This window comes from Grus americana, chromosome 15, assembly GCF_028858705.1.
Source record: "Grus americana isolate bGruAme1 chromosome 15, bGruAme1.mat, whole genome shotgun sequence".
NCBI classification, from domain to species: domain Eukaryota; kingdom Metazoa; phylum Chordata; class Aves; order Gruiformes; family Gruidae; genus Grus; species Grus americana.
Genome location: NC_072866.1, coordinates 291,143 through 304,501, shown reverse-complemented (window position 1 = coordinate 304,501; position 13,359 = coordinate 291,143). Strand labels below are relative to the sequence as shown.

Sequence of the window (13,359 nt, the reverse complement as noted above, 5' to 3'; positions counted from 1 at the left end):
TGAAGTTGGCCATCCAGAAATCTGGGCTTGGAAAGAAACAGTAGCATTTCAATAGACAGCAATTCAGGAGGGAATTTGGGGCAAAACATGGACTTTGAGGGATGTATTTGGAATGGAAACTGTGATTTCTCCTTGCCTTTTTTTTCATTGAGACCCAGATACATTTTCTCAGGGAGTTGATGGAAAATTTTGAAAGGCACGATACGTAGAAAGAGCATGCATAAACAGGGATATGCACTTGGTTCTTACCTCCCCAGCAGTATTTGCAGCTTCGTGTGTAAACGTTTGTCACTCACGTGAGTTCTGTTGTGCTTCTAGGGCTCGGGCTCTGGGTGTCGGGTTCCATTCATCAGCTTACCAACACGACATGAGCAGGAGGCAGTTCCTGATGGTTTCCAGGTAGAGTGTGTGTTGAAAGAACAGTTGTATGAAACGGGTAATGTTCTGAACACACCACTGGTATTACTAGTTAAACCCCATTGTTCCCAGGTAATTGTACACCATTGGTACTGTTTTGTGGGAATTGAAATCTCTAGCATCTGAAGAAATTTAAAGAAAGAAATTTAGGAAAGCTGCTTAAATTTATGTGGGTGCCATTCCTTAAAAAAGCAAAGCGAAGCTGGCAATCTCTGACCTCTGAAGGACAAACGGGTTTTACGTAATGCTTGATACAGTGGAGTTGTTTATAATTGCTCTGCTATATTGTACATGTGTATTTTAGACATCACAAAGAAAGATTTCAGCAATTGGCAGTCCTGCTGCTTGTATGCTGCTGAAGGAGGAATATTAAGACTAAAAGCATGATTGTAATGCCAGCATCCTCTTCAGAGAATCACTTTTCTTTATGCTGGATCCAATAAGATTTAGATAGTTAAAAAGTAACTGTGGCAGCACCTAAGTTTTAAGAGTGTTGTCATCCTATCCCCAACTGCCTTCTCCAGTGACTGGACCTTGTGTTAGATACTTAAGCCTCAGAATACAGGCTTTTCTTTTTTTCAGTGAAAGCACTTTCCACCCTTCCTGTGACAGGAACATGCAAAAAAAGGTCAAATTAATTTGATTGGAGAGCATAAAGGAGAGGAAGATTTTTTTTTTTTTTTATAGCACAGATGTTAGGACATGAACCTGCTAGGCAGGTATTTGTGGTAATGGGGCGTTTGGTTCTCGTTCTTGCTCTCAGGGCAGCTACAGAATATGCTACATCAGAAAAAATCACAAACAGTTCTATGGTGAGGTACTAATAACGAGACTCCTTAAAAAAGATAAATTGAGTTTGGGGAATTCTGGCTGTAAAGAGGAGTGAGTTAGCAATTTATTTATATACTTTTCAAGCAGTTATAGGCTTTTAGCCTATACAAAGGGAAATTAATACTTAATTCTTAAGAACTATCTTGTAGTTTTGTCAAAATCATGTTAATTTTATTATTATGCTTGTTTCTGTTAATGTAGGCTGTATTAAATACCCTTTGGAATGTTACAGACCCATGTTTTTTCAGATGATTTGGCAGGATATGGGCTGAAGCATATTTGTTTATGCTTACAGATATTTTTCATGAAAATAAAACAAATGTATCATATATAAATAATAATATATTCCTAAAATTTTAGGAATAATACCTGCTGGATGGATTGTTCTCTTTTTTCCCCTTTTTTTTTCTAAAAGTCTGATTTTAATGTGATGCTTAGGAGCTAAGCTGTTGTTTTTCAGACAGATTTCCAAGTCCTTCATAAATTCACGAACAATTAACTCTGCTTCTTGTTACAGGGTACATCAGTCCTTTCTCTGTCAGAACTGTCCAAGACTCCCCTCCAAAATGGTCTTTCCACCCCTCCACTTCCCTCATCAGAGGCTTCCAGTACTCGGCTCTCTCCTCCCAATGTTTCTGCTCTCTTGGATATTTCCCTGCCTGGACCACCTGAAGATGTTCTTTCTCAAGGAGAACCTGCCACTCAAATCAGTGATTCTATCATTGAAATAGCTATCAGCTCTGGTCAATACAGTAAGTCTGAGCTTAGCTAAAGTCTTCCTGTTAACTTAGAAAAAAATCCCTGTCATCTGACATGTCAGCAGAAAATTTTCCAGGAAGCAATTCTTGGTTATTTTTTTTAAATATCTGTTGGAAATAAAATTATGTGCCTAGCCTTTATTTTCTAGCATACATAGGTGGGTTTTTCATTGGTTTTGGGGTTTTTTTTCCCTTTCTAAACATAAACTGGTGCAGTGTTCTATAACTTTACCGCATTGACTGTACCAGTGATTTCTGACTTTGGCTTACAGGTGAAGGTGTCTCTCTCTCTCCTGCAAAGCTGAATGGCAGTGACAGCTCCAAAAGTCTTCCATCCCCATCCAGTAGTCCTCAACAGAACTGGATTGCCTCTCCCAGCCATGATCCCCAGTGGTACCCCAATGACTCCACAGACTCGTCTCTCAGCAGCTTGTTTTGTAAGTGTCAATATGCAGAGAACTGGAACAAAAAAGCTCTTTCCTTTTAAAAAAAAAAACCCAAAAACAACCACACACCTGTTTATTGGAAGTGAATCCTTTGGAAAATCGTAAACCCAGTAGGACGTTTGTAGAATTCTTCCCTTACTTCTTGCTTTCATTCCAATAGCGTTGCCTTGAATACATTTTCATTCTCTTTACAAGTCTATTCCTGAAAAGATCCTGTTGCTAGATTGGGGCCCATTTCTTGGGACAAATCATTCCTTGGCAGTTCTTTGTAGTCTGTTTGGAGCCTGACTCATCAGTTAGGTTGAGACATTTTGGCTGTTCTGCCAAAATGAAAAGATGCCCTTGGGTCTGCTGTTTGAAAAATAGGCTTCATTCTGTGCTTGGTGAGCATAATCTCAAAGACATGAGATCACTGAGTTTGTTTGGGGTTTGGTTGGTGGTTTTTTTAATTAATATTTAATGGAGCCAGTGTCTCTGTACTTAGCAGTGTGCTGATGGTGGTAACACATAATTTTTAAGAGAGACACGAAATAGATATCTCTTCTCCATTTTCTATTTCCTTGTCCTTCTCTTTATCCTCCCAGTTGCAAACATTCAGTGCAGTGACTTACTGATGTGCCTGTTCTTTATAGCAAGTTTCATCTCCCCTGAGAAGGGACGAAAAATGTTGCCAACTCCCGTTGGGACTGCCAGTGGCACCTCCTTACTGGGACCTAGCCTTCTGGATGGAAACTCACGGGACTCTTTTGTGTCACGGTCACTGGCAGATGTAGCAGAGGTATGTCATCAAATTACCTTCAGCTGTCTCCTTCCTCTTCTTTAGTGCAGTCTTACTGCATATTGTCCGTCATACCTTTTGGAGATACTTATGGCAAAGACGCTTTGACATCTGCACTTTAGCTTAGTAAAACAGGGTTACACTCTTAACAGAAAGGTGTAAAATGACTTAAGGGTACACTGCACCAGAGCTGCTGCAAGAAGCTGTTATGAGCACCTTCGACCCAGGTTGTTTTTGCTGTAGGAGGTCATGTTAACCTTGTTGGACATGTCTTTGTTTTGAGAGAGAGAATTGTAATCCTTCTGTTTTGTGTGTCCTGCTTTGTAGAGCAGGAATTGAAAATACTAAAGATGAGAGAAAGGTTAATGCTGATGCAGCTACAGTAAAGTTGGAGGAATGGTAGAAAAAATAAATAGGTCCAGAAGGAAGAAGCAGGAAACAGCCAATACTAAGTTACCTGAGAGAATGGGAGAAATACAGGCTGGGCGGAGAACGGATGGAGAGCAGCCCTGAGGAGAAGGACTTGGGAGTGTTGGGGGACAGAAGCTCAACGTGACCTGGCAATGGATGCTGGCAGCCCAGAAAGCCAACCATGTCCTGGGCTGCATCCCCAGCAGCGTGACCAGCAGGGCGAGGGAGGGGATTCTGCCCCTCTGCTCTGCTCTGGTGAGACCCCCCTGCAGTACTGCGTCCAGCTCGGGGGTCCCCAGCACAAGAAGGACCTGGAGCTGTTGGAGAGAGTCCAGAGGAGGCCACGGAGATGATGTGAGGGCTGGAGCACCTCTGCTATGGAGACAGGCTGAGAGAGTTGGGCTTGTTCAGCCTGGAGAAGAGAAGGCTCCGGGGAGACCTTAGAGCCCCTTCCAGTCCCTGAAGGGGCTACAGGAAAGCTGGAGAGGGACTGGTGACAAGGGCAGGGAGTGACAGGCCAAGGGGGAATGGCCTGAAGCTGGAGGAGGGGAGATGGAGATGAGATGTGAGGCAGAAATTCTTCCCTGTGAGGGTGCTGAGGCCCTGGCCCAGGTTGCCCAGAGAAGCTGTGGCTGCCCCTGGCTCCCTGGCAGTGTTCAAGGCCAGGTTGGATGGGGCTTTGGGCAACCTGGGCTAGTGGAGGGTGTCCCTGCCCATGGCAGGGGGTGGGAACTGGATGGGCTGTGAGGTCCCTCCCAACTCAAACCAGTCTGGGATTCTATGATTCTATGAATGGCAAAAGGTCCTGTGCTGCTGAATTATTTTCTCTGTTGGTAGAATTATCCTTCTGTTTTAAAATCTTTTGAAGGGCTAGAGTGACGATCAGCAGTTATTAAGGCTCAGCTTTGCTGAGAAGTATCTGGGCATCTTGATAGACAGCAAGCTGAACATGAGTCAGGATGTTCTGTGGTAACTAACATGACCAACAGCGTTGTGGGCTGTTTCAACAGGAGCATAGCCAGTCAATTGAACAAAGTGATTATTATCCCACTCAACAGCTGTGAGACCACATCTAGAATATTGTGACCAGTTTTGAGTACCCGATACAGAAAAGACATAGATAAACTGGAGCAAGTTCAGTAGAGGGCCACCAAGACAAATAGGGGGCTGAAGCACCTGTCTGTGAGGAAAAGCTGATGGTACTGGGCTTGTTCAACCTGGAGAAGGCTTCAGGGCAGAAGGGACCTAACTGCCTGCCAGTACTTGCGGAGAGGTCATCAAGAAGATGTAGCCATGCCCTTCACAGAGTGGTGATGCATGGTGGGAGGGACAGGCAAAAGTTGAATTGAGAAAGGTTCTGACTACATATGAAGAAAAACTTTTTTACCCTGAGGACAGTCAGGCAGGGGAACAGGTTGCCCAGAGATGTTGTGCAGTGTCCATCTTCAGAGCTTTTCAAGACCAACATGGAAAAGCCCTTTGTACACTGGTCTGTCCTCCTAGGTAATCCTGCTTTCAGCAGGAGGTTGAACTAGAGACCACTTAATGTCCCTTCCAATCTTACTTATCCTACAGCATACAGTCCTTGACTCAGTGTAACATCATGCACATTGTAACTTTGTGGGAAGGAAAATGTCATTCCTCCATTGCCCTTTGGATTTGGATAAGGAGGTTCTGTACAGACCTTGTAACCAGAAGCTGCAGCAAGCTCATGCTGTCTTAATGTGCCCTTGACAGCTTCAGGCTCCACACACAGCTCCACTTCCTGGCATAAAATATGAAGATTCTGCTGACTTGATGAGAATCTGTCAAGGTGTGTGTTAATTAAAGGAATGTATGGTAATTTATTTGTGTGGATTTGAAGTGACATTGCAGCCCTTGATCTGACAAACTGTCTTTGGAAGAAAGTGGGGTAAGCCACCATTTTAGGCACACCAGAGCAGCTGTTGTGGCAGATGTGGGTTTGTGTGGGAGTCTTCAGAGGAAGCAAGTGTCATTTAAAAATGGCTTTAATGATAGGAGAATTTTGAAAGGCCTTTTATTGTGTCCTGCAGAATTGAGTTTTATTTACAAATGCAGTTATTAGGTTAGAGGTAATATCTACAGAGTTTTTGTACAGTTCATCTACTAGTGCACCTTAATGCTGAGTTAAGGATAGGCAGGTAAGGCCCATTGAGACTCTAGGTTTGGGGTTTTTGTAGGGGCTTCCATTTAGCCATGGATAAGAGCTATTCTCTAACTCAGATAAAGTGTGTCTTTCATATGAGGAGAGGCTGGGAATGAAGATGAGGAAGCCAAACTCTTCTCAGGACAAGAGGCAGCGGGCACAAATTAAAACACATGAAATTCCATCTGAGCACAAGAAAACTTTTTTTAATGTGAGAGTGGTCAAACACTGAAACAGGTTGCCTAGAGAGCTTGTGGAGTCTCCATGAATGGAGATAATTCAGTACCTCACCAGACAAGGTCCAGGGCAGCCTGTTCTAGCTGATGCTACTTGAGCAGGATGTTTGGACAAAATGATCTCAAGATGTTCCTTCCAACCTAAACAATTCTGTGATTCTGTGACATTTTCACTGACATGTAGCTCTTCTTTTCTCTCATGTCTCTTCTAGGTGGTGGATTCCCAGCTGGCTTGCATGATGAATGAGAACAGCATAGATTACATATCTCGTTTTAATGATCTTGCCCAGGAACTATCAATACCTGAGCCAACCCGCAGGGAAATTCTGTTTGATGGAGGAGGTGGTGGTCCCCCGATTGGGGATCTCTCACAGTGAGTGTGTGAGACCAGCAGGCTGGTGTAGACTGTTCAGCTAAAGTTGGAGCTTGCAGCGTTGGATCATGGCAAGGGCAGGTTGTAGAGAAGCAGCTGAGGCTCAGTTGTCCCTGTCTTGTGCACTTCTTTCTAAAAGAGAAGCATTGTTTTCAAAGGTCTGAAGAAGTACTTGCAAGTCCTGGAACGTGCAATATACTGGGAACAACAAAACATGGAATAGTATTACAGGAAACGGTGTGTGTCCTGCATCAGTGATATGAGATGGCAGGTTTATGGGACAGTCCTGGACTTGTACTTTGGAATGGCCTAAGCAAGAAGCTCAAGCAGGGAAGGGTATTGCCAGAAGCTCCCCTACGTGAATTTTTTTTTGCGTAGTAATCAAAATGCCATGATTTGGGATCCACATTGAAGTTGTGGAGGATGAAGGGTGGGGGTGGGTATGGGAACCATTTTGCATCTTGACATGTCCTACTTGGCAGTCTTATCAATCAGTTAAACTGAAGTTTCTTGCACTCTCTTCAAGGGCGCTGCGACTCTACGATGCTTTGTTTTTATAGACCATTCTGTTTCTTTGGCTATGTTTTGTTGTTTGACCATTCCAGCAGGGGCATGTACCTACTTTCTTGTTTGGTAGGGGAGCTCTGCTCCCAGATTGCATGGATCCTTGGGGAGTTTCCTCTGATTTTAAACCCCTTCACATGTCACAATCATCATCATCATCCTGACTGCACTCATATTCTCCACTGTTGAGATTCTTCATCACATTGCACAGTTCATCCCATGAGTGGGAGAGTGCTTTCTTGCTTTCCCCGAAGAATGGTCATTTTTTAAGTCAAGAGATGCTGCAAAAGAGCTTACTGGAATCACTATGAAAGCTTCATCATAATTAGTCTTGGCTTTGCTGGAAACCTGTATATATTGCCATCTTTCTTCACAAAAACTGATGATTTACCTGGGAGAGGAAATAGGAAAGAATATTGTAATGTATAGAAACAAATAATATGTTAACGCTAAAGTTGTTGAGATCTGTTTTGTGTCATGAAGAGGAGAGGTGTCAAGTCCTAGCTTAATCCCTTAGTCCTTCCTTATTTCCTCCTTGTTCTGTGAATTCCAGGTGCTCTGTAGTACCTCAGGGCATCATTTTTCATTAGTCACCCCCAAGCACTAGTGGATCTGGTACTCCCTCTACTAAATCCCTATGCATTTGTTAGTGTTTTAATATTTGAAAGACCCAGATCCTGATACCAGCGGGTTCAAAGGAATATAAAGTTACTTTCTCTACAGCTGGTTGTCTGTTGATTCTACCTTTATAACTCAGGAGACTTTTCCTATTTCCTTTCCTACCGGTCATGAGAGAGAATACCTTTATTGTGCCCCTTTTTAAGCACTTGTCTGCTTCTCCAGTAAGAGGATGTCCCTTGGCATCTGTAGCTCTGAACTTATCCAAGGGGCTGGTCCTGTATAAACCTCAGCTTTATATTATTAATAAATAAACAAAACTGCTCCATCTCTTAGGCTATTATCAGGGGTTCATTTTCCCAACTTGCACTATACTTGGTGGATGTAGTTCTACCTGCCTTTAGCTACTTTTACAAGGCATTTGACTGGGAGTTTCTTCTTGTAACCTGGCTCACGATGCACTGATTGCTTTACCCTGCTTCACGTAGATTATTTTTAAACCGCTATATAGTTTGCCTTATGCTTTCTATCATTAAGAGAAAATGTAACAAGTTTTCTGATGCACCTTTTGTGTGGCCCATAGCAACCTTCCTGATTTCACTCAAACAGCAGTGAGATTTGGATGACATTCCAAGACCCCATGTATCAGGTTGCTACGTTCTCCTCTCTGACATAGGAACCATACAGATGTGTAAAAACAGCATTAGTACAACTGGATGTTCCCCACAGGGAGGCAAACCTGTATTACTAGAAAAAAAACCAATTATGACTAGAAGAACTGAGAATTTCATACCTGTGGGCTAACTTCCTATTCTGACTGCATGTCACATGGGCTCTTAGGTCCTTCTGTCATTATTTCTCTTTCATTATTCTTACAGAGCCTTGTTTGAGAATTCTGATGCAAATATCAGGAAATCATGTAAACCTAGAATATATAAAGTTGAAGGCTGTCAGAAGAATGAATGCTGGGGAGTGTGTCATTCGGAGCATTCACCCTTGGTGTGGAGAGGACATACTCATTAACCTCAAGAGTCACTCCCTCTAAAACTTTTTTAAGTTTTACTTACAGTTAAGCTGTATTTTGGTTCAGTCTTTCCCAGATTGTTCCTGCTGGTTTTGGCTTCTTACATTAGTAATACTGATTATCCTATAAGCTGTACCTCCAAAAATCCTTCGGACTTGCAGGACATGCAGGAGGAGATGTGATACGTTCTAATCAAGTACTGTATAAAAAAAATCTGAACTCTCATTCTTAAACTTCTGAATACTGAAAGACCAGCCTGATGGTCTCCATGTATTTAGGTAGCTTGACAAACATTTCATCTTCTTTGCCCGTGCTGGTAATGGAGTGGATGTGTCACTGGTTTCACTTAGGTTGCCTAGAATAAGTGCCAGCATTGCTGCACCCCTGTGGCAGAGCACTTCATCAACATCTGGGAAAACTTTCTGCCATCGGATACAGGGAGCTGTCAAGCTGCCCCTTCTCAACCCTTTCAGTTGCCATAGGGCATTAACAGAACTGCAGAATGAAGTCAGCATAGCAGCTATTTTTAATGATGCCATGAGATCAGAAAACTTCAGTATCCTGAACCTTTGCAAATAGGCTTGGACCACCAAGTCGTAACAAAGTGGAAATTACAGAGGTCAGTTCAGCACTCAGAATCTTGTATTAGGAATGTGTTTGGCATCAGCCTCTTACAAATTGCCATTACGAGACAGAATTTGATTTCAGAGATGCAATGCTTTGAAAACTGCAGTTTAATAATAAAGCCCTTTCAGGACAAGTAAGTCTTATCAGGGAAAAACTTGAAAATCATCAAGTAGATCATTGTGATAATTTTGAACTGGTGCAGAATTTGTTATCCTTATTATGTGAAAGGTCACTTAACACACCTCTGATTCCACCAGTTCTAGATTTTAGGTGGATGTGCTTTACGATACTAATCATCATCAGTTTGTGCCTAAGACCGCTAAGCGAAAAATTGGGGGGGTGTAGGGAGGGGTGTGGGAGTGTGTATATGTACACACACACACATTTATGTATGCTTATGTGTGTGTGTATATATATTTTTTTGTAAAACACAAAACTTTTTCAATTTTTATGATTTCAGCTTCCCCAACAGAAGTAACAAAATACATATGTGTAGCAATGTCAGCCTATCCTAAGCAAACATTCTAGCAAGTTATACTGAACTGCACGCAGGATTGTTTTTGAGGTAAACATGACTTCGTTAGCTTAATAGCTTCTTGGGGCACTGTAAGGTGGTCAGAGAGGACAAATGGACACTAACAACCTCCAGTTCTAGTATTAATTGCTCTAGGTTTTTCCCATGTTGGTTTAGTGACTATGTAATAAGGAAGTTCTGAGTAGTTCAGCGAGGTGAATGGCAGAAAATTCAGTATTTGTTGTCATCATAGTCTGGGTGAAAAGCAGTACTACATCCTAAGAGTTAGATCTACCAATGTGCATGTGTGTGCTAACTGGGTCTTCTGCTGGGTGTTGCATCCTGAATACCCACACAATTCATTTTAGCCTTTATCACTAAATCTACTAAGCATAGGAACTAATTGCGTTTAATATGGCATTGTTAAGCCTTTTCTTGAGACCCCCCTTTATATTTCTAAATTGAATTAAATGGCTTGGATCAAATCTAATCTATAAAGACATCTCATTTACTGACTCCACGGATCCCAGAGTGGAAATTAAGTTGCATTTTGGTTTTTACACTCAGACTTCGGATGCATTTATAAGGAAAGTACTGCACTTTTTTTTAACCTTTTCAAACCTTTGAATCTCTTAATTTCACAGCAATTTGTAAATGTTAACTAAGTGAAACCTTGGCAAGCACTACGGCAATAAGTTATCATTAATTATTGAAACATGATAACTGCTTTAGAGCTTATGGTTCTGGCAGCAAAATTTAATGCTGTTTCTTTTAATAATAGTTAAGCCATATCATCTAAGGTTTCTGGCTTGTTTGAGATGTGAATTTGTTTTATAGATTATAAATATACCTATATAGTGTATGTATAAAGCAGAATGCCTGTCCTTACTGATTATTTTTTGTACCATATTGTAAATTATATTATTTATTCTTTACCAATTTTGGAAAAAGGTGTTTTGGTTATTTAATATAATATACAAAAGCTGTTAAACTTCCTCTGTTTAAATTTCCAATTCAACTTGTAAAGCTGTTTTTATTCTTGTGCATAAATACATACTAATACTTGGTCTAACTTATGTCCAGTGTGTTACTTGCTGTTCATGCCCTATCGGATTTTTCCATTTAACCTTTATTTACATAATAATGGCCCCTGGGGAGGGGGGACGGGGGGGGCTAAAAATCTGTCTGTAAGGCCAAGCCTCCCAAGGTGAAATTCTGGTTTCAGTGAAATCAGTGTCATAACTTCCATTGACATCTCCCATCCCAGAACTTCCATGATTTTCACCATGGTGAGAGAAGGTTTTGGTTGGGTTTTTTTTGCTTTACAGCTTCCATCCCTTGTAGCGCCCGCTAAGTGTGTCAGAAATGCGTCAAACCAGAGGGCTGACTGTCCTGTGTGTCCTGTCTTTGTTCATGGTCACCAGTAACAAGGGGAAGAAAAAAAAAAAAAACCAAAACCCCCACCAAACAAAAGGGTACAATAAAAAGGGTATTGTATATCTTCCCCCCCCCCCCCCGCTTTTTTTTCCTTTACAGTTTCAGATAAGCAGGAACTTAGATGTAGAGGTTGTATTCAGGCCATCATGTTTGTCATGGTTTAACCCCAGCTGGCAACTAAGCCCCACACAGCCACTCGCTCACTCCCCCCGGTGGGATGGGGGAGAGAATTAGAAGAGTAAAAGTGAGAAAACTCACGGGTTGAGATACAGACAGTTTAACAGGTAAAGCTAAAGCTGTGCACACAAGCAAAGCAAACCAAGGAATTCATTCCCCACGTCCCATGGCAGGCAGGTGTCGAGCCATCCCCAGGAAAGCTGGGCTCCATTACGCATAACGGTGACTTGGGAAGACAAACACCATCGCTCCGAATGTCCCTCCCTTAATTCTTCTTCCCCAGCTTTATATGCTGAGCATGACATCATATGGTATGGAATATCCCTTGGGTCACTGGGGTCAGCTGTCCTGGCTGTGTCCCCTCCCAACCCCTTGTGCACCCCCAGCTACTCGCTGGTGGGGGGGTGAGGAGCAGAGGCGGCCTTGGCTCTGTGCAGGCACTGCTCAGCAGGAACAAAAACATCCCTGTGGTATCAGCACCGTTCTCAGCACAAATCCAAACCACAGCCCTGCTAGCTACTGTGAAGAAAATTAACTCTATCCCAGCCAAAACCAGCACCATGTTTTATATAGCCACTGCTAGAAAATCTGTTTCACCCTGAGGACAATGAGGGAGAGGAAGTTTGCCCAGAGAGGTTGTACAGTTCCAAGACAAAACTGAATAAAGCCCAGAGGAAGCTGGTCTGATCTAGCTTACCCTACTTTGTGCAGGAGGTTGAACTAGAGACCTGGGGTTCCTTTCAAGCTGAATTATCCTGTGATCTATGTCATTAACTAATTCCTTTTTGTACACATTTAGGATTTTGGTCTCTGCAATATACAATGGCAGCTTTAGTTTAGTTATACATTGGGAAAGTGCAAGAGTGTTCTTAAACTAGGTAATAAGAAATGAATGTTTTAAAAAGCTCAACAAAAATCTTATTAGTAATATTCTTTGATGCTTCCTTTCCATCCAAAGAGTGAGGACTCATCTCTACCACTTGGGTACTGAGAAAACTGGACTAGTATCAACACATTTGAGCTCCTTCTGTGCAGTTTTTCACCTCCACCAAGCTGTGACAAAGGCTCACAGCTAAGAGAGACCTTTGACTCTTTTCCACCTTATGTCAAAGCTGGTGCTGAATCCTACCACTTTTTCTCACAGCTTATCTAATTTTGCCCTTAATTACCAAAACTTAACAGTGTAAAAACAGCAGGAATGAGTCAGAAGTAAAAAAATGATTAGCAAAGCAAGAAATGGAACAAAGCAAGATGTTGCAGTTAGAGTACTTATTTTTGGTGTGCTGGTGATTTTGGGGTCTTTTGGTTTTTTTAAATCCTTCAAGACAAAAGTCTGCCTCCAAATTTACTTTTTGGCATATGGAAAGCTGTGGAGCCATTAAATAAAACCTTCAGCTGAAATCTTACCTTGTAATGCTACTATCAATCAAAAATGTTTGGTTAAAAAGGTCATGCAAGTGTTGGCTCCTTGAGTGTAGCTGTACCAGCTCCCCCAAGCCCAGGTTCTCCAGGAAACCAATGGCTTTCACATGGCAGTTGCCCAACACTGTCCTGGCTACAGCATGGTGAGCTGTGAGCAGTTTATGGACACCATTCCCTGAGACAAGGAAAGAGTTTAATTGTAGCAGATGGATTGCTTATGATCAGATTACATGCTGGAATCGATAGCCATGTACGCAGGTTGCCTCCCCACCTGCTGCGCTTCATGGTACTGAGGTGCAGCCCTCTGAGAAAGCTGGGTGAAGCCTCAGCAGTTCCTGACAGACACGATGCTGAAGTCATCACATTATAAAGTTGCCTGTGAGGTTATTCCTTATGATGGTCTTCCTCCTGATTTTTGCTTACGTTGGCGATTTTGGGTGACAAGTCCATACAAGGTCCCCGGGGGCTTGGCTGCACGGCTGAAGCACAGGCCGGAGCCGACCCCCCTCGGGACTGCCGCCGCCGGTAGCCACAGGGCGCCGCTCCCTCCTGGCCAAAA

At 42.5% G+C, this 13,359-nt stretch overlaps 1 protein-coding gene across 6 annotated transcripts in view; it reads left to right on the top strand.

Annotated features, from left to right (window-relative positions):
• The window catches only part of CRAMP1 (cramped chromatin regulator homolog 1), a 55,560-nt gene extending 44,727 nt beyond the window's left edge, over positions 1-10,833 (top strand). For 4 of the 6 annotated variants that reach the window (XM_054842718.1, XM_054842717.1, XM_054842720.1 and 1 more), the window contains 5 exons: positions 319-399; positions 1,766-2,000; positions 2,279-2,443; positions 3,085-3,230; positions 6,257-10,833. In XM_054842718.1, coding sequence (XP_054698693.1) covers positions 319-399; positions 1,766-2,000; positions 2,279-2,443; positions 3,085-3,230; positions 6,257-6,421 — 792 coding nt within the window. In that variant the 3' untranslated portion in view covers positions 6,422-10,833. Of the gene's footprint in view, positions 1-318; positions 400-1,765; positions 2,001-2,278; positions 2,444-3,084; positions 3,231-5,378; positions 5,455-6,256 lie in introns of all 6 variants that reach the window. The other 2 variants (XM_054842719.1, XM_054842721.1) reach the window with 2 other exon arrangements.
• Positions 10,834-13,359: the final 2,526 nt, after the last annotated feature.